This window comes from Clupea harengus, chromosome 14, assembly GCF_900700415.2.
Source record: "Clupea harengus chromosome 14, Ch_v2.0.2, whole genome shotgun sequence".
NCBI classification, from domain to species: Eukaryota; Metazoa; Chordata; class Actinopteri; order Clupeiformes; family Clupeidae; genus Clupea; species Clupea harengus.
Window position 1 is genome coordinate 24,383,711 of NC_045165.1, and position 21,605 is coordinate 24,405,315.

General features: G+C 38.9%; 2 protein-coding genes across 2 annotated transcripts; one reads left to right on the forward strand and one right to left on the reverse strand.

Annotated features, from left to right (window-relative positions):
• Positions 1-915: 915 nt before the first annotated feature.
• On the forward strand, positions 916-2,022 carry LOC105895936 (antimicrobial peptide NK-lysin-like). The gene is made up of 5 exons (XM_012822640.3): positions 916-993; positions 1,156-1,208; positions 1,364-1,459; positions 1,528-1,685; positions 1,776-2,022. The coding sequence occupies exons 1-5, from the start codon at positions 948-950 to the stop codon at positions 1,798-1,800; spliced, it is 378 nt and encodes a 125-aa protein (XP_012678094.2). The 5' UTR covers positions 916-947; the 3' UTR covers positions 1,801-2,022.
• Positions 2,023-3,321: 1,299 nt separating this feature from the next.
• Positions 3,322-5,631, reverse strand: LOC116223528 (antimicrobial peptide NK-lysin-like). Its single transcript, XM_031580598.1, has 3 exons — positions 4,915-5,631; positions 4,641-4,798; positions 3,322-3,546 (listed from the first exon to the last, which is right to left on the reverse strand). Exons 1-3 carry the CDS (start codon positions 4,996-4,998, stop codon positions 3,519-3,521), a joined length of 270 nt encoding a protein of 89 aa, XP_031436458.1. The 5' UTR covers positions 4,999-5,631; the 3' UTR covers positions 3,322-3,518.
• Positions 5,632-21,605: the final 15,974 nt, after the last annotated feature.

Here is a 21,605-nt window from a genome sequence, read left to right on the forward strand (position 1 = left end):
GCTTCCTGTTTCTCCCTCGGTAGGGGGGGGGGGGGGGGGCTGTCAACTTGCTTGTGGGTATTGGTGGTGTCATTGTCATTGTGTTGTATGCTTTTGTTAATTGTTTGCCCTATTGCTGGGGTCGACTGGTGTTCTTTATTTTCTTTACCCCTTTCTGGGTGTTTAAGGCACATGAAACAAAGAATTAATATTTATGGCAGATCCATAATTTGGGGACCTACTCTCAGGATTAATTTGAAATATAATACCCAGTTGCATTTCCACTATGAGGTATAATGGTAGGCAAAGTATAAAGATGTGAAGTGAGTAAACCTAATACCTCACCCACACACACACTGATGCATGGAGAGCATGACAGAATGGACAGAGATGTGTGAAAGTTGGGGTGGGGGCTGTACTCAGCTCAGGTCGTATATGGACAGGAGGGTCATGGCTCCTGTGTGATGCCTCTGACATTGCAACTGCCCGGTAAAACAAAGTAAAAGGTCAGCATGGCATCATGTCATGAACATTGTCTTGTAGTTTACTTGAGGTTGAGTGTTGAGTTGAGTGTTTCGGTCAGTCAAACGGTTAACGCAGGTGTAAGGGGAGTTTGCTCACCCTCTCTGCATTGTGTAGACAAGCACAGACTCCCTCCATGCCCTGCGGCTGCAACAGATGAACAATTAATGTATTCATTGCTACCCGGATGTAAAGAGGATTTCGAAATGTAGTAAAATGTACCTGCTTACTCAGACATGGCTTTAACCTCATGAACAGAAATCAAACGTTTGTCCTCATGTGAGGAAGAGCTCACCGACATGTGTCCTAACCACAGCACACTGCACACAGCACACTGCACACTGTGGTTAGGGGGCTGTATCAAGAAAGAAACAGCGTGGTAACGGTATAAAAGGTTGTTATAGGTGTTAGTCACATTCAAAGAACAGCTGCTCCTCTCTATCAAAATGAAAATCACCATTGTCCTTCTGGGTTCTGTCCTCATATGTTCAGGTGAGTGATCCAAAATATCTGAAATATGTTGGCTTTTAAATTTTGATAGAAGAAAAAAAGTAAGCCTAGTATATAAAATGTTACTTAGATTTGACTTATTTTAATTAGATTGTTAACTATATTGGATGTTAAACATCAGCGCTTGTTTTGTTTTTAAAATAGCTTTGGCCTATGCCTGGGAGGGTCCTGACTATGAAGAGAACAGCCTTGAAATGGTAAGAACATCCATCACGTGGCACACAAACACCACAAAGCAGCTTGCTTGTCAAAACTGAATGTATAGATTCCTGATTTCTCAGCAGACTACAGACAGGTGCGATTGATTTTCTCTGAAGGCTCTTTCTGATTCATTCATGTCTGCCTGTTGCAGGACCAAGGTGGCGAAGCCAAACTACCTGGTGTATGCTGGGCGTGTAAGTGGGTCTTAAACAAGGTCAAGAAGTCCATCTCTAAAACGAGCAAACAGGTGAGCATGCATGTAGTGTAAGCTAAATAAGAACTTGTGAACTTGTGCTAATGATGACCCTTTCTTAGGATGAGATTGGAAAGAAACTGCAAGCTACTTGTGACAAAATAGGCTTCCTCAAGTCTATGTGCAAGCGTTTTGTTAAAAAATACCTGCCGGAGTTGGTAGAGGAGCTTTCCACTACTGATGATGTGACAACCATCTGTGTTACTGTGAAGGCCTGCAAGTGAGTTCTAGACAGTAAAGCTGCACACACTTATTATGGCAAGAGGTTTAAGAAACATTGGAACAAATCATGTCTGTCTTTTTTCCGCAGGCCAAAGCAACTAATATACATTTGAGACACCGATAGGAAGACAACCACTTTGGAACCTCTTCAATTGTTGGCAAAAGCTGTTGATCTTTATGGTCCAGCGCATTTCAGTTTCTGCATTTCAGTATACTCTTATTTAATCCTTTTACCTGCTTTAGCATAAATGAACAGCATAAGCATTTTGTGAAGATTAAACTGGGTTTAAATAAATGGCATTGTTGTTAAGATTTTCATATGAATGACTCCACAGTGACTCAACACAGGGAGAGGGTGGTGGTGGTGGTGGTGGTGGTGTTGGGGGGTAGTTGAAGTGGTTGCAACAAGTGACAACAAATATTGTTTTCTTTTGATACATCATGTCGGTCTACTATCTTTGTCCTCAACCCTGTCATTAGGCTGGGAGTTCTTTGTGGTGTCCGAATGTAGGCTGCGAAACTTCACAATCTAATATCAAATGTCAAAGCATCTTGACTGCTTTGTGTTCTTTAGTTTCCACATCGATGTTGTAATATGAACTGTAAGGGGGAACTAGGCAGCTTTACCTAAATAGCCAGCCACACTAGGCCACCAGCCTTTGAAACACAGGTTCAAACACACCACGCAGGAGTCGTGAATCCCATAATCATCTGTTTATTAGAGAAAAACTTGAACAAACTAAATTAAAAAAGTATGCTGGCTAAGGAACAGGCGGACCTAGAGACGAGTTAGTCAAAAGTAGAAAATGTTTATTACCACAAGTTTACCTTTAAAAAACCTGGCCCAGTTTAAAGCAGGCAGGGGCTTACCTTAGGGAGAGGCAAGCTAACTGGGAGGTGTACTCAAGGGCTCACACCATCCTTGCAGAAACAAGCACACACACACACACATCATACGAAAAGTGACTGCATGCACTGACGGGACGGGATTCCACCACCAGGTGACTAGCCCCCCTCCAGGGTAACCCAAAGCCTGCTTAAAATGAATGGCCCCTATGTGTGACTGTGTGAAAGGAAACTGCTACATCTGCTACATCCTCTCTTTCTGAAACTAAGCAGCAAGGCAGAGGGAAATGTGACAACTTCCTTGGTTGTTTTTACCAGTGCTGGTATTTTGAACCCGCATCACTGGAAGGGATCTGTGTTGGTCCAAGAGAGATACTCTTGTGAGGGTGATGATCTAAAACCTTGGATGCAATCAGGAAGCCCCGCCTGGACATTTTGTGTATCAAAACCTATACTTATACTTTCACAATTAAATCAGCATGCAATGTTAGGTCAAGAGAATCTCCAAAAGTGTGAGAATCTCAAAATGTGCATCTGTGCATGTTTATGGGCATCACAAGCTTACAATGGCTCATAATCTGGTTTCGTTTTCACACTTTCAATAATGAAGAGGAAGCATGAGTTGTGGTCAAGAATGTGTAGAAACTAGGTACCCAAGGCCAGTCGCTGATCATTATCAACAAAACCATATGCCTTCTCAGTATCATAAATAAATGTTCCACCCAACCAGTTACACTTGGTGCCAAAACGTCTATCACAGCTGGAGATGTTGAAGCAGACGCACAGTATTTGTTTTTGACATGATGCTTTATTGTTTGTTTGTTTTAACAGTGGTGGTCTGATCAAAAGATGATCAGATATGCTAGATGAGACACCAACACATTTCATAAAGCCCAGGGCTGGACGAGGGTGAAGTGGAGCACACAGGAAGTGGAAGTGCAGGCAGCAGAGCTGTTGTTTCATTTTGACCTCAGGTCCATGTAATTCACATGAAGTCTAGTAGAGACCTTGGCCTAAACGCACAAATGAAAACAAAGATACATGGAATAGCTGAAAACTCACAGAAACACTTACACTTTTGTTCCATTGTTGATACTTTGCAATGACAAACAGAGGGAAAGGCTTCAAACTCTTCAAACAAAATACCCTAAATAATAAAAAATGTCACAGATTCCTTGCTTTCTATTTTAGTTTTTCTGGACTCATCATGCATGTTCTGCCCATAATATGTTTTATGTGTTTTGGTGATTGAAGTTGAATTGTTTGTATAGGACTTTTATTTTGAATAGGACTTTTGTTTTGACGCCCACGAGATCGGGAGGCAATGGAAGTTTGGAGCACACGGGCACCGTTCACATGGCAACACTCAACTGTCACAGCAAACTCAACTTTAACGTGTTTTTAACTTTGAATCACATAGAAAGCAATGACTGTAAGTTTTACATGATCGTAATATGTATGTTATTTAATTACAATGAGTTGTGATAACTTTGATGATAAATAGTATATAATATGATTAAATAGTCAAATAAATCGCTGCAACTGTACTGTTGTTTACGTTAGCATGTTAGCTAATGAATGTTAATGTTAATTATAGCTAATTATAATGTTATTTTGTATTTTATAATTCAGCACTTTTTCCACTTTGTTTTTATTCCTAGTTTTACGCCATTCAATGTGGTCAATAAAGGAGCAAGAAGGCTCATTTTCCTGGCTCTTAAAAAAGGAGTTTGCCTCGCTGCTTAATCTGTATTAACGCTGGGAAGCATAAACATATAGACAGAGCAGTACAAGGCATTATCATCAAATGTACAGTATTTCTAACCAAATTATTTATTTAAACAAAAGAATGAAAATATATTATAGAATAGATTAGTGTATTTTTGAAAATATATCAGATTCTGTCCTATTACACGTATTCCATTTTTATTTACACAATTTTGTCTGATTTTTTATTCATTATAGAAATGACGGGGATTTACATATGATTACCAGACACAATATAGCTATTTCGATCTCACGCAATGCAATGTAAAGGCAATTTACGCTAGGAGGTGAGCAGTGATCAACAGTTTACCGACTAAAGACATTTTCAACATAAACCTACCTGCAGGCCTTCAAATTAACACAGATGGTTCTCACATCGTCTGAAGTAGAAAGTTCCTTTGTCAGACGGTCAATGTATTTTTTCACAAACCACCGGCATACACGTTTAAGCATAAACGTTTTGTTGCACACGGCCTCCAACGACTCTCTGATAACCTCCTATGAAAGAAGGGCATTTTATTAGCCTAGTCCCACAGTAATGTCCCTTCCTGAGGTATTTTATTGTCACGGTGTCCTCCGTCATCCCTGGATTCTGTGTAAGCACTGAAACTCACCTCAGTAGATCCTTCATGGATGCTTTTCCTCATCTTCTTTATGATCCACTTGCAAACCTTGCAGGCCCCTGGAATTGCCTCCATTCCGAGCAAATCATTTCATACCACCCTGAGTACATTTTTTGCGTAAATAATCTAACAACGTAGAGAAATTATTCATGTCAGATTTGGATGAAGTGTCACCTCTTCACCAATTTGTTCCTCGAAACCAGCCTCATGACTTGTCCAAGCTGTGAACAAAATCAGTGAACATTAGAAATTACCCTCATAGTCTGTCACAACATTATTGACTCATAGGACAAAACATTAAAACAGGATAAAAAAGATTGTATAGAGGTTGAAGTGAAATGTTGCTGGGACATCACTGATTTAACCATAGTGCAAGACACTGGTAAAACATGCAATACAATATAAAATATAAAACATAAAACAAACAATTTTCCTCTATTTTACTATGTAAAGTTATTCATTTCTGAGGCCCAGTTTGAATGAAGGAAAACACTCAAATTAGCATACCCAAGATGACCTAATGTCTGTTCTGTAATGATACTTTGACTTTTCATAATACTCTAATCATTCAGTCCCGCTAACTCAGAATCTAACCTGGGTGGGGAAAAAGAGAGTCAAATACTTAACCTGAGCAGGTCAGCAGGATTGAAGCGATGCTCAAGAATAACGCTGCAGACATGCCTCCCATCACTTACTGAGCACCACACACCACTGCAGTGGATTGTTCCCTTATATAGCTGTGAATGCTGTCATATAGACATAGGCCCATAACTTTGACTGTATGCTCCCCCTATCATCATCATATGCTGTACACACACATTACAAATTCAAAGCAGACATCGAACTTCCTCTTTCCATGGAGGACATAGCTATTGCCTTGTAAGAGATCACAAACTCTGTAAATAGCAGGCCGGTCCACAGGGTGGTACTTTTAAATCATGCATAAAGTTATTCTGACTTCCCGCACTGGCTTATAAAGTTAGCAGGTGTATGTGTACAGGTGGTTGTGAAGAAAATAATGCTGTATTCTCAGGGGAAACAGCATCTTACAGCATTTTGATACTGATGCCAGCATTGGAAAATATGTGTAGAATCAGTAATATTAGGTGTTTGCATGTTTCAAGTCATCACTGTAACTGTCACTGTCACTGTAACTGTAAAGATTGGATGATGTTTATGTGCATGCCCTACTGTGTGAAGTTTGGCCATGGTATGCCTCAATAGCTCACTACTCCCATTCGCAACAGAAATATCATGTCTGCCAGTACCTTCAAAAAAGGTAACATAACCCAAGCTTCATTGATCAACACTTGTTTTGTTCTTCAATTACTCTTTCAAGCAGCCTAAGTTGTGCAAAAGTATGAAACAGCAGGAGAGGCTTGTGGTTTCTGGTTTCGTTGGTTGGCCTTGAGGGTATTCCAATTCACCACATGAACTCTTTACCCTACATACACAGGTACATGTGCATACTTAATACACTCACTACAGTATGTGCAATATATCAGCTGCATGACACACTGGGTCAAATTAGGTTTTTGACCAAAGTCTGCAATAATAATAATATTCTCTCAACATAATAAATCCATTGATCAAGTATTATAACAAGCCAACATACTGACTTGCATGCTTTTAGGTGAACACATGCAGTTTTTGCTTTGTCTGCAGAAGAGACCTCAGCTTCCAGTCTGCTGAGGTATTTTCTCACAAACTTCTTGCACAAGGACTTCAGGGGCCGATTTTTGTCACACACCATTTCCAGTTTCGGTGTGGTCTCTGTTGCAAACAAGGTGGATGCATTTCATGGTATAATGGAAGAGTATTATTTCCAGCTTGGCCTACCAAACTTGACCTGATCTGTATCTTTAGGCAGAACCATACTCACTCTCTTCACAATCCACTTACATGCTCAGCAGACACCAGGGATCTTAACCTCTCCTTCAACAAGCATCTAACAGACATGGCAATACACAAACAAAAATGATCGAAATGATTCACCTATTCTCATTTTCTGAAACATGCCTTCAAGCCAGTTGGCAATGTCTGAGATTTTCAGAATAACTAATCACCAAAATCACTTGACACCCTTCAATACTATTTTTTTTTAAGAGGCAGCCATATTAGACATGCAAACTACATACTGTAAGTAACCATGGCAAAATACACCATGCTCATCTTATTTGACTCTCACTTCCTGGAAGTGCTGGAAGCGTCATACCCAGACTCATGATTACCAGAAACTGTGATCAGAGAAAAAAAAAGAACATTCACTCTCTTAAAGAAAAGATGAAGAAAAACACAAACAGCAAAATTATTATGTTTTGGTAATATTTGTATGACTCACTTGATAAAGGAGGTCAGATTAAACTGAACTCACTGAGTATGCATTATCGATGAACACTCATTCGCAAACGTGTGGTGAGTGAAAAGTTGCGGTAAAATTAGCAGGGTTTGAATTTGCTTACAGCCTGCGACAATGACAAAAGTCCTGTCCATTTTCATACACTTCAGGACTCAAAGATGGACTGCAGTTGTTTCAACTGCTAGAACCATCCCACTGATACAAGACCACACTTTGCAGACCCTTTTGTTTGCTTATAATCACAATAATGACCATGCCTCGGTTACCAGTTACCAAGGGCTGGGCTATATAGCCAAGCAACTATATGTATGATTTGCCTTACATTATGCCATTGGCTGAAGTTATTGCCATGTAAGCATTGCACTTCGCAGTGAAAAAAAGACCCACTAACTGAATAGTGTTTTCTGCAGGATTTCCCCAATGCATTTCAGAAGTGAAATGAAGAGATGGTGTACTGAGTTCATTTTACAATAGACATTAAGAGTAGAGACCTCTCTGATGTGATCAATGTCTCCCTCTACTGTGATAACACAGTTCATGCACTAGAGTATTCTGGGAGGTTGTGGGCCTTCTGTGAGTGGCATAGCTAGATCAGTAGTAACATGTAAATGGAGGGATTATGCAGAGTGTATTTGAGTCAACCGGATTACTTAACATTCTCAAAGCCGTGAGCATCACACCCAGCTGTGTAACTCCATGTAGCATACAGCAGTTGTTTATAATGCTTATCAACAAGACATTAACTCACTCGCTCACTAATAAACAGATACAACTTGTTTATAGATAACCTCCTCGTTCACAGTGTTCCTGTTGCTCAATTATGAGACCAAGGTGGTAATACTGTTGTCATGGGTTTAACAATTATTCATTAAAAAAATATACCTAACCTGTAATTTAAGTCCCCTTGGATAAAAAACAACTGCCTAATAAATACATAGAACTGTTGTTGGCAGATGACGCCATCTAATTTAACAATATAATACCTTTTCCTTTGGTTAGAGGGTTTCAGACACAGACACTCATTCTAATGAATAATACATACAGAAGAGTTCTTTATTGCAATAAACCTGTGACGATAGTCAACAAGCCATACACATATGGGCAGTCAGGGGGTCGATTTCCTTGTCTTTGTTTCAGATGTGAACCAAAGCTCTTTGACAAGCATCTTACCAGCAAATTACATGACTTTGTGTTCCTATTGATACCTTCCATCTTCAAAAAAGGAACATCTTCGAATCATACTCATCTTCTGTCTGTCTTAACCTTTGACCCTAGTAGGCTCAAAAGTCCCCTCTTGTCTATCCTTTTGACCGTTGGTCATCCCTTGATAAAAAACACGCATACAAAATATGATAAACAAACATGAATTAATTGATTTGATTACATGACTCACAAAGTCTTAAAGGAAAATGTTTGCGCAGTCAGTGATTTACCTTTTGCTTCTTTGGGTCTCCTATGTAACGCACCATTCAGTGGCTGTAGCTGATTATCAAAGAGAGGAGCTCTCCAATAGGTGTCCATAGGTGTTTCATTACAGTTATTGAGGTAAACAGACGCAGGTGTATCTCTGTAGGGATGTTTTCCATGTTGTCAGACCCGTATAATAACATTAACGAGCCTGTCAGTGGTAAAAAACAAGCGGTTTACTTTGACGTGCATGTGCGTGTGTAGCCGTTCTAACTCAATAACCGATTCCACCCAGAAAGATCTAAAAAATAAAGCCCAGGTTGAAAAATATCCTTTAATCTCCTCTTTTCCTTTAAAGTGAAATATACTCCATCACTGTACCACCCAAAGAAATAATTACATCAGTGATCAGTATCGTGACCAAAATGAGACAGTATTCACAGAGGTAATCTTGCCTCCTGCCACTTTATGAATGAATATAATTCCAGCGAAAACTAAACCGTGGGCAATAAGACTAGTCATTTCCCACCATGTACTAAGAAGAAATGGCTCTCACTAATTTACCTCTCGCATTTACCTCAAGCTATGTCGTTCTGGTAGGCCTACCCAAAACAAACAATTCTGAGACTTCATCTGTGTGTGGTAGACAGTATTTTTTGCTATAGTGGTCCAAAACAAAATGTTAAGTGTCAAAACAATTGAATACAACCTAAACAAAGCTACAGTTATATGGCTACTTTCATAACACTACATGTTCATACATATCTGTGGCATGAATCCTCCACACATCACAAACAGAAAAAAACACCACCATGGTCCGTTTAATAAAAGTTAATAACAAGCTAAAGACAAAAGTAGGATCATTGTGGGTTCTTGGAGAGATATTGGTGTGAAGTACATGAAGTACAAGTACAGCATTGCTAACATGGCAAAATGCCTCGACATTCTTCTGACATAAGAGCAAGATCAAACATCGTAAACATGCAGATGACATTAAGATGATGACCTTTGGCTGTCTCTCAGATAGATATTTTACAAATAAAAAGCAATGTAAAAGCAGAGACGGGCACAAAAAAAGTATCTTGTTACAAATGACAAATACTTGCCCATCAAATGCATCAAAATAAAATACAAACTCCTTGTGTGAGAATTTTTTTTTGATTAAAAGTATTTTTTTTTCCTCGTTAGAGTAACAACACATTTAGTATAAGAGAAAGAAAAAAAAGAGAAAGAGAAGTGCTTTCAACTACTTTTATAACAACATATTCTTGTTGTTTTTTAAGGCCATGAACACCAAAGCAGCTTCTTTCCTTGGGTTATGGGTCATAAAAAAAAAAACAGATCACGAGGGCGTACTCTTTAGTAGTCCTAGTAGTCCTACAAATTACATGATTATTTTCTGTCCAGCAAAATGCTTAATACAAAATATTCAAAGGTAACTAAATACGTATTTTAAATGCATTTAATTCAAATACTGCCCATCTCTGTGTACAAAATATGTGTAGCTGTGGTACTGTGCAAGATGATCCCAAAGCAGTCCCAATGAAATTTCAGAAAAGTGGAAAAACATGTTCCATGCATTGATATTGTTTGTGTATTGAGACTTACTTGCAAAACTTCAAGCTAATGCAGGCTTTCTCAGTATCTTGAGTTTTTACAAAAGCGTCAGCCAATTTGTCTATGTTTTTGTCAACATATTTCTGGCAGGTTCCCTTGAACACAGGCGTTTTCTTACAGATTCCTCTCAGTTTCTTTTCCACTTCTTCCTGTAAAAATAAATAAATAAATACGATGCGGTTGACATATTTACTATGGGCTTCCTGAGATGAGAGAGTAAATTAACTCTGTCTGAAATAACATTAAGCTCACTGTTGACACCTCCTATGAGCAGTATACAAATGCATAAGACTGTTAGAGGGAGAGTGAAAGAGTTTACAATTCCAATTTACCTTGGTAATTTCTGCAGAACCGAATGATTGCTTAAGTTTCTTCAGGACATATTTACATATCTTGCACTGCATGAAAACCTTGCCTTTAGTCTGTAAAAAGAGAGCAGGACAGAGCAGAACATAATTATTTTTACTTCATTATTGCATGACTCACATGACAGTAGCCTAATGTTGCTGACCTCTGGAATTGATTTAGGAAGAGTACAAATAGTATCGTATCCTAATAGTAGAGTACAAATAGTATCGCCTCCTTTTCATATGAATGAAGTCTCTAATCTATTCACATCAAGGTGGAAAGGTCATACTCATTGGTGTACTCCCTAGCACACGCTCATTCTCAGAGTCACCTGGCCTCCTGGAAGCATGTCTCAGAGCACAGAGTCAGGATGAACTGGCCTGATGGTTAGTGCGCTGCCAAGACAGACAGCTGCAATTTCTTGGTCGTTGAGTCATATGTATGACATGAAATAGCCTACATAGCTCTTGCGCTCATTAATTACTAAACCATGTTTCACCGTAATGCATTGTGTCCACAAAAAAGTATTTTACTACTAGTACAAAATAAATGATGTCCATAGGATTTTAACAAGGTGGAACTTGACTCTGAACTAACAACCTTCTTTTTTTGTAACCTACACTGACCTCATTTTAGTAAACACTTTGGGTCAAGGCAAATCTCTGTTGGTTTGGTAAATTTGACATTACAGGTTTTCTCCTGTGATGACAAACGCATATTGACATACATAGGCCTATATGCCCACTGTAAATGGTACTGTGGCCATTGATTAATTGAGTTAAAATATAGGTACACAGTTAGAGCCAGTCAATGAATCAATAACCACAGAAGTATGTTCAAATGTGAGATGCCCAGAAAAGAACGACACGTTACCTCGCTTGGATGATGGCTCCTTGCCTTGGCTTCTCCAGGCTTGTCCCAGGCAGACCCAACACCTTTTACGTGTGTTCCATCTGCACAGCTCCCATATCCACAAATAACTAGAAAAACAAACCAAGAAATTTGCTATTAAAGTTTAGTCTTTTGACAGCGTCATCAGCTTTTATGTTGATTTATTGATGGTCTCACTCAAGGGTTGGCTTTCCTCAACTCACCTGAGCACAGCAACGGTATACAGATGGAAACTGACACCATGGTTTCACTGAATAATCCAGGAGATTAAGTCGCTGTGCTACTGTATGTTTGATGGGCAATAATGACAGTCAGGCTTTTGTTTGAAGGAACCGCCCTCTCACTTCTGACAGTTGTTGCACCACATATGTCTGTTACCATGAATGCGTTTTTTTCTGCTATGGTTTTCCTTAAAGTAGCACGGACTGTTAACTTACGATGTTTGGTTGGCAAGACCTGTCTCCAAGTCAGCAGTTCTCATTCTACTTGATTCGTTAACCCCACCCCCACATTTAGATAGATAGATAAATAGATAGATGGATACTTTATTAATCCCGAGGGAAATTTAGGTCATCCAGTAGCTTATACACATACACATATACACTTATACACCTCACCGACATACATACATAAATCACATATACATACACATAGGGAGAACATATTCACACAGAGTGTTTCCAGATACAGGAAAGGGTCTGACCCTATTGTACAGAGTGCAATGATTTTGACAGTGTCGGTGTCCAGGAGGAAAGTGAAAAGTGATCTTGTGCTGCTGGTGTGAATAGTGCAAAAAAATATAATGTTCTTGTGCTTGTGAGGATGGGTAGTGCAAGATAGTGATCTTGTGCTTGTGTGTGTGTGTGTGTGTGTGTTTTATTTATTTAGTGACACATTTAGACACATCACTATTTATAACTACCACCACATCCGGCCTTTGAATCATGGTGTCAGCAAAACCCTTATATCATTCACATATTGGTGTATGTTTATAAACAGTTGTACTTACTTTATTTTAAGTAGCCATTGGAAATAACAGTTTTCCTTTATGCTCATTTCAGGTTTAAAGTTTGGATCAGCAAAAAGTAACAATTTGTTTATACATTTTAGGTACATTCAAGTGCATTGTACCTAAAGTCTCTTAAAATAAGGTGAAACTGCTGCTCTGTCATTATGTTCCATTAGTTCCATCCTTCAGCAAAGGATTTCAGCAGTCATCATGCAAATGGTAGAAAAACATAATGAAAAGGGATAATAGGCTACTAATTCCACATCTTTTAATATTATTAGCTCTATTACTACTGCTGCTGCTGCTGCTAATAATAATAATAATAATAATAATAGTAATAATACAAATTATGATAATAATATTATGATAATAATAGGTGTTGTTGTCATAATAAGGATAATTATCCTTATCATAATCATAATAATTATAAAAGATGAAAAGGGGAGGAGGAGGAAGACTAGCTGTCATTGTCATCTGTATTAAATCATTATGTTTGAATACATACATCATCTGTAGATGAAAATAGATTCAGACTAGACAAAAAGGGTACAATGGGTAAATCAGCATCAGATGAACATTGTACAAAACAATTAGATGCCAGCAAAAATAAACAATATAATGGGAAATAACAATTCAGTTAAAAAGAAAGAATTTATGAACACTAGCATGATCTATTATTGTAGTAGTTATTTATGCTGGATACAGTAATTGTAATGCATAGCTATGTATATCTATGCAATTTGTCATACCAAATATGCTTACATTTGTTCTATTTATAGAATGCTTTGCTCAGAATAAACAACTGTATAAACCCCAGAATAATAAAAAGAGCAGAAATCATAAATGTGAAATTAAAGGGAAATGTGTACAAGTTGTGGCCTCCTTACACTGTGTCATGTCATCAGTGTAGTACTGGCTTGCCCAGCTTCAGATTTGACAGGCCGTCTGTAGGGCATCGCCAGAGACAAGGGCATCAATCATTTTGTTTTTGTAGCTGTAAACACATGTTTTACAGCACTTGATCTCCTCCAGGTCATTACACACAGAATTGTTCATTTTTTAATTTTTGCTCTAATTTGAAAATACCTTTTTATACACCCTACAAATATATTTGGCCATAAGTTTCAACATGTTCCACACCAATACAAAAGTAAATAACCTCAATAGCTAACACATCAATATTCTAAAGAAACAAATGCAATAAACAAGTACCTTTTGAATGCCCCTTGAGGACCTCATTACTACAGTATACTGTATTATAAAAGGAAAAATGGTCTAGTGTGGTGTCCTGATGTATTAAAATGATGGAGCAGGTGGTGGGGAAATTGCTTTGGGTCAAATTGCTTTGGGTCAAAGTCCAGGATTAGGTTCTAGTTTATATTTATGTTTGTGTTTACGTATTGTATTTATGTTTATGTTTATGTCTCACTTCTGACTTTTGCTTCTAACTCTCTTGGTCTCAGTTTAGATGGTGATCTCCAGCTTGATAAAGAGCATGAGTCCCTTGGTCCTGGTATTTAAGTCTAGTGAAAAATGTGAAGAGGAAAATCATATGTAGGTATATTCATGAGCCTTTCAAATGAATAAAAACGATTCTTTTTTTTACTTTCCCAAGTTACATTTATTTTCAGATGACATATACAATTTTAGTTATACACAGAAAAAGACGTTAAATTCCTTGTGCTATTGGTTGGGGATTTACCACAGTGGTCAATCCTCTCGTCTTCACATGCACATCTTCACATCTCATACCCAACAACCCAACTAACCAATATACCAACTGCCCAGCCTTCACAGTACAACGTCTGCTATCTGTATCCCACAACTGCCAACTAAACACAACAACATGACTACCCAACCATAGAACCTGAGCAGCAGGATACAACAACCACAAAGCTGCTTTTGTGTTGATTTCACTGGTGTTTTCAAGCAGGCACCTTCCTTCATCAGTCTTTCGTTGAATTTGTTTAATTCAGTTTATGTCCATAGCCCAAAGTTCTCTCCAGCTAATCTTCCTCATGTCAACATCATGCCAGTTCATCCCTTGCCCTTGCTTAGCTTGAGAACCACTACTGCTCGTCTAGTTTCCTCTTCTTGATCACGAACAAAGCTAGTTACCATCTGCCTCCTCTTTGGCAATGTAGCCTTACCCCATGCTTTCCAACCGTCACCTAGCCCAAACCCTGCTCTTCCACTCTGTACCTGCCCAATGATATGCTTATCCTGTAATCAGGCTTGTACATGCTGAACCGCTTCTTCCCTGTTTTTACCGTTGGAGCAGTGTACTTGACGACTGGATATTTAGACTACTAAACTGGTCCTTGGTAACACCAAAATGTAGTTTCCATACAAAGCTACAGTACTAAGACACCGTGGCACCCCAAGCCATTCCCTAACTGCGTTATTCATGACTCTCAAATGTCTCCATCTCTCAAATCGCAACTAAGCAACTTCAGCAGCATACACAGTCAAAGACAAGACAAGGCCAGATTTATTTATATAGCGTGCTTTACAAATGAGCAGATAAAAGAACAGAAAAATAAGAGATTAAAACAGCAAAGTGCATATTAAAAGACACAGACGAGGCGGAGTGATGAGACTGAAGCGAACGGTCGCATAAACAAAACCTCCCGGTCGGTCGGAGTTTATTCCCCAATTTAAATACGTTTGACTTAAAATTTGTGCTCAATAATGATTGAAGGGGAAAAACACAAGAAGAGCAAGGGAAAGCCGCAAGGGAAAGTGGACAAAACTGATAAAACAGCGACTGAAGGGGCCATAATGGACGAACGTCGAGAATGTCCTGGTGGTCGCAGCCAAAATACCGCTACGGTGGACATGGAAGGTAACATCGCCGCCATACGTGAAGACATAAGAAATATGGCCAGGGAGATGAAGTCCGAATTGGGCAACTTTCAAAACAGAATCAGAGAAGATTTGAAAAAGGAGCTAACTGTCATACGAGAGGAAATTAAACAGAAGCTGGGCGAAGTGGTAACCGACCTCAAAGCTACAACTGACAGGGTGGATGAAGCAGAGACGCGCATAGCCGACTTAGAAGAGTGGAACGCTGACTTCAAGGAGATGCTGAGTAGCTCCCTACAAACTCAGGAACGCTTACAGATGAAGCTTACAGACATGGAAGCACGCTCGAGGCGAAATAATCTTCGCATTTATGGAATCCCAGAGGGGACTGAGGGAAACAATATTCATCAGTTTATTGATCATTTTATTAAAAAAGAGCTGGAGCCCCTCGCCGAAGCTGAACTTGGCATACAGCGATGCCATAGAGCGCTCGGCCCCCGGCCACCCAATGATGCGCAGCCCAGGTCAGTGATTGCATACTTCCAGGAGTTTAAAACTAAAGAACTGGTGTTACACTCTGCATGGAAGAAGAAGGAGATCTACCACAGCGACAGGAGGATCTACTTCGACCACGACTACCCCGCTGAAACCTTGGCAAAGAGGAAGGAGTATGCTCAAATAAGGAGAATTCTTCGGGAAAAAGGAATACGATTCCAAACACCACCGCCAGCCAAGCTACGAGTCTTCTTCGACGCTGGGCCGATAACCTATGGGAGCGCAGCAGAAGCGGCACGGGACTTAAAGACCAGGGGAATCTCTGTCGAGTTGGTGAAGTCGGCTGATGCGCTACCGGAGAGGATGGGGAGGACCTGGCGGCGAGCGGGAGCTGCACCCGGCCGACAGACCCGCCAAGAGTGGATTAAGGAGAAGCTGCGAGGTTTTCACCGGCAAAGATAGAGAGTCAGGGGGAACTGGAGTTAACAGACTGACACATGATTGCTCATATTAAACGGCAAGGAATCGGGTAAGCAAGATTACTGCCCAGTCAAGGACATTTATTAACGTCATTTGCTTTAAGGGATGAAACTGTATAACCTTGTTATGTTAGCGTTAAAACTATCTGTTGCTTCGATCTCAACTTCGTCCACCCTACTAAGAGGAATTATTAATATTATTATAAATATATATTTTTTTCTTTTCTTTTCATAGACTGAATATAAGATCATTTTATTATTTTCCTTTTAATTACATTAGCTTGCCCTTAGCTTATAGAGTGAATATAGCTGACCGAATCTGGGTGAGGGTTCTGTTAAGACACAAAGTGCACAAAATACACTCACTAAGTAGGGGTATTATAGGTGGCACTGTAGGGGGGCCCTGGGGACTAACTAGACTACTCCCCCCAAAAAAAGAAGTGGTTTTCTACTTCAAAATGGAGCTCTACCTGAGTTCTTTGATATGTTTGTTTGTTTTGTCTCGTATTCACTTGTTGAGTTCATGTTATGGTTCACGTATAGTTCAAGGTTGGTCACCAAAGGTTCATAACTCTTTTTTTAACTGTGGGTTTAAATGCAATGTCAGGAATATAGGGTGATTACCCTAAATGTAAACGGTTTACACAATCCAATTAAAAGGGGTAAGGTCATTGCAAAGATGAAAAAGGAAAAGTTGCATGTAATGTTTTGGCAGGAGACCCATCTTAACGACATGGAACATGAAAAGCTAAAAAAACTAGGTTTTAAAAATACTTTTTATTCGTCTTATAAGAAAGGGAAAAGGAGAGGAGTAGCGATACTAATTTCTAACAGAGTGAATTTCCAACTGGTCTCTAAATTTTGTGACAGTGAGGGTCGATATGTCCTTGTTAAAGGATATCTTGACCAGAAAGAAGTAACATTAGTCAATGTGTATAATCCACCAGGGCAGGACCATTCTTGTATCAGGGAAATTTTTGATTTGATAGCTTCTGAGGCCTCTGGTGTTTTAATATGTGGAGGAGATTGGAACATTCAGTTACAACCTAAACATGACTCCTCCAATACATTTAAGAGGATAACTCCTAATGCCAGGATAACAAAAAAAATGTTGATGGAGCTAGGACTGATCGATGTATGGAGGGATTTCCACCCAAAAGAAAAACAATTCACATTCTATTCAGCAAGTAAAGGTGTATATTCAAGAATTGACTACTTTTTTACTTACAACTCAGACAGACACAGAATTAAAGATTGTAGGATAGGAGTCAGAGACATATCTGACCACTCAGCTGTTTATTTAACTTTGCACCTGGATAATAAAAAGAAAAATATGCTCTGGCGACTTAATACAAGCATCTTGAATGACAGGACATGCAAGGAACATGTGCAGAAGGAATTTAAAGATTATATGGACAATAACAATAATGGAGAAGTATCGCCAAGTGTTCTGTGGGACGCTGCAAAAGCAGTGATCAGAGGAAAATGTATAGCATTGACCTCACACAGAAAGAAGGAAAGATATAAAAAGCTGTCTGATTTAGAAGAAAATCTTAAAGTTTTAGAGAGGGAACACATCGAAAGTAAGGAACCTTGTATTCTAAACCAAATAAGAAATGTCAGAAAAGAAATAAACGAACTATGTGAGGAAGAATTAGAGAAAAAAGCCAAATTTGCAAAGCAGAGATATTATGAGAATGGACCAAGGGCCCTGAAGCTTCTGGGATGGAGGTTAAGGAAACAACAAGCAGACAGCTCCATATATGAAATTAGGGACCCTGGAACAAAAACATTATGCCATAAATTAGAGGATATTGAACATATTTTTGAAAATTACTATAGAGACTTATATAAGGAACCAAATACAACTAGCCCTCAGCAAATAAATTCATTTCTGGAGTCATTAGATCTACCCTCTATAGGTGAAGAACAGAATAAAGCCCTGATGGCAGAGATTACAATGGAGGAAATAGGGAAAGCAATTTCTAGATTAAAGGCCAACAAAGCTCCGGGGACGGACGGCTTCCCGGGGGAGTGGTACAAGGCCTTTAAGGATGAAATAGTGCCTATGCTTTTTGACTGCTTCAACTATACACTTAAAAAAGGTGAACCACCAAGTACATGGAGGGAGGCAATCATTTCGGTTATTCCTAAAGAGGGGAAGGACAGAAAAGAATGTAGCTCATATAGGCCCATTTCTGTACTCAATATAGACTACAAATTGTATGCGTCAATATTAGTAAAAAGGTTAGAGCATATAATAGTAGAACTAGTGGATCCAGACCAAACTGGCTTTGTGCGTGAAAGACAGACACAAGATAATATTAGGCGGGTGCTACACGTTATCGATCATGTGAATAAGGGGAATATTGGAGCCACAGTGATTAGTTTAGATGCGGAAAAGGCGTTCGATTCGGTTCGCTGGAAATATCTGTACTTGGCGTTGAGAAGATTTGGCTTTAAGGATGATTTTATTAACTGCATAAGAACTCTATACTCCTCACCAAACGCCAGAATAAAGATTAATGGACACCTCTCTCAGGTTGTCAACTTGGAGAGAGGCTGTCGCCAAGGCTGTCCCCTCAGCCCCGCCCTCTTTGCTTTATTTATAGAGCCCCTGGCACAGTTAATCAGGGATGATGAAGTGATAAAAGGAGTCATGGTTAGAGGTTTAGAGCAGAAGATTTGTCTATATGCAGATGATGTCTTGCTCTTTATTACGACACCAGAGGTCAGCATTCCTAGACTGATGTCCTCGCTAAAAGATTTTGGAGCCTACTCTGGGTATAAATTAAACGTGCAAAAAACACAAACTCTAAGTTATAACTACTCCCCTCAGAAAGACATGCTAAATAGATTTAATTTCAAATGGACCTCATCAGACATTAAGTATCTGGGAATTAAAATACCAAAAGACATTTCCAAAATATATGATAGCAATTATGGCCCCATAAGTAAAAACATCAAGGCAGACATGGACAGGTGGTCCCAATTGCCTTTAGATATGCATAACAGAATAGAAACGATAAAAATGAATGTACTCCCCCGACTTTTGTATTTTTTTCAATCCCTACCAGTTATAGTACCACTGCAACAATTTAATGAATGGGATAAGTGGATATCAAGATTCATATGGGGGGGTAAAAGACCAAGAATTCAATTCAAAACACTGCAACTTTCTAAAGAAAAAGGGGGTAGATCTTTACCATGTTTAACAGACTACTACAAGGCGGCACAATTAAGACCACTAGCATGTTGCTGTAATCCAGTGTATATAGCAAAATGGAAAGATTTGGAAACCTCACAGCTAGATATACCGCTGCAATCCATATTGGGTAGCAAAACCTTGTATGGGCAGCATGTTAAAAGTTTAAATCAATGGACTAAAGTTCCTCTTAGAATCTGGTTTAAGGAATGTAAATCACCACTACTTGAAAGACGATCTAGACTGTTGAGATGGGTCGCTTTTGACCCGGACTTTAGGCCGGCGAGGATTGATGGGAGGTTTAAATACTGGCATAGAATTGGCATCACTTCTTACTGTTCAATTTTATCAAAGGGAGAACTGGATAGTTTTCAGAACATTTCAGAGAAGTATGGTTTAGAAAAACTCGATTTCTTTAGGTATTTACAAACCAGGACCTACTTTAATAAGGAGATTAAATCCAAGGAGACAGGTGATGCCAGTTTAATTGACATATTTATTGACATATATAAAAATATGGACAACAGGAAACTTGTTTCAAGATTATACTCAAGTATTCAATCCAGTAGAAAACACTCAACAGATAAGGTTAGATTAAAATGGGAGAAAGAATCTGGACTTGTCATTTCAGAGGAGGACTGGTCAAATATGTGCTCTGTGCAGTCCACTTCCACCAGCTCGGGCCTTTGGAGGGAGTTCTGTTGGCGGAATCTGTTTAGATACTTCATAACCCCCAAACTAAAATGTGCACAAACAGGAGAGGCAGAAATGGGTCTATGTTGGAGAAAATGTGGAGAACAGCTGGCAGATCATTTCCATATATTTTGGAGCTGCCCAGCCATTCAGCCATACTGGCAGGTGGTAATACAAACAATACAGACTGTTTTTGGAGATGGACTTGACTGTTCCTTTCCTACAGTTTATTTGGGCAATATCGCAGCTCACCTTTTGGTGCAAGACAAATATTTGTTAAAGATATTACTAGCAGCCAGCAAGAAAGCTGTTACACGAAAATGGCTACAGGCCGAACCTCCAACAGAGACTGACTGGATAGATACTGTAACTGATGTTCAAAATATGGAGAGAATGACTTTCTCGCTGAATCTACGGTCTGATAAATTTTTGCAGTATTGGGAAAAATGGATTATGTTTGTGACCTCACAGAATCATCACTGATCTGTTACTGTGTGAATTGACATTTATTTCCATCATTGTACCATCAGTATAAATGTATAGGTGACCAACTTTTTGTTAATGTATGTATGTATGTATGTATGTATGTATGTATGTCTCATTGTATCTTTGTTTCATTAAAAATAAAGTATAAAAAAAAATAAAAGACACAGACATAGACAGATAAAATAAAAGATAAAAAATTAAGCTAAAAGAACATAAAAAAGTAATTCAATGAAAAGTAGGGTGCATTCGATCAGTTAACAAAAAGCATCTGAGAACAGTCAGGTCTTAGGTCTAGATTTGAAACTGTCTACAGTTTGAGTACATTTGATGTCATCAGGAAGTTGGTCCCAGAGCTGAGCAGCATAGCAGCTAAAAGCTACTTGTTTTGCACTGCATGTTTTGTTCTGACAGTAGATATCTAGCAGGTATGTACTGCTGAAACATATCTGAGAGGTAATGTGGCCCTGTCCCATTTAGTGACTTATAAACAAGCAGCAGTGCTTTAAAGTCAGTTCTGTGACATACTGGAATCCAGTGTAAGGACTTAAATATTGGAGTAATACGGTCAATTCTTTTGGTTTTTGTAAGAACCCTAGCAGCTTTTTTGGGAAGGCCTATGAAAAGACTATAGCAGTAGTTCCTGCTGTAGATTTTTCCAAATGTTCTTTAAAATGGTTCTTTAAAATCTTCTTGGAGGTAAAACTGTTCTTTGTAAACAAAGTTTGCACCAACATGCACAATAATGCATTTGAAAGTTGTACGTTCTGACACTATATCTGAAATTCTGTGTAAGAGAAGGTTGCATTTAGAAGGAAGCATGTAATCATCCCTTCCCCTTTTGCATGTCTAACAACAGAGTCACCAAGAATGAGGGTTGTGGGTTGAGCA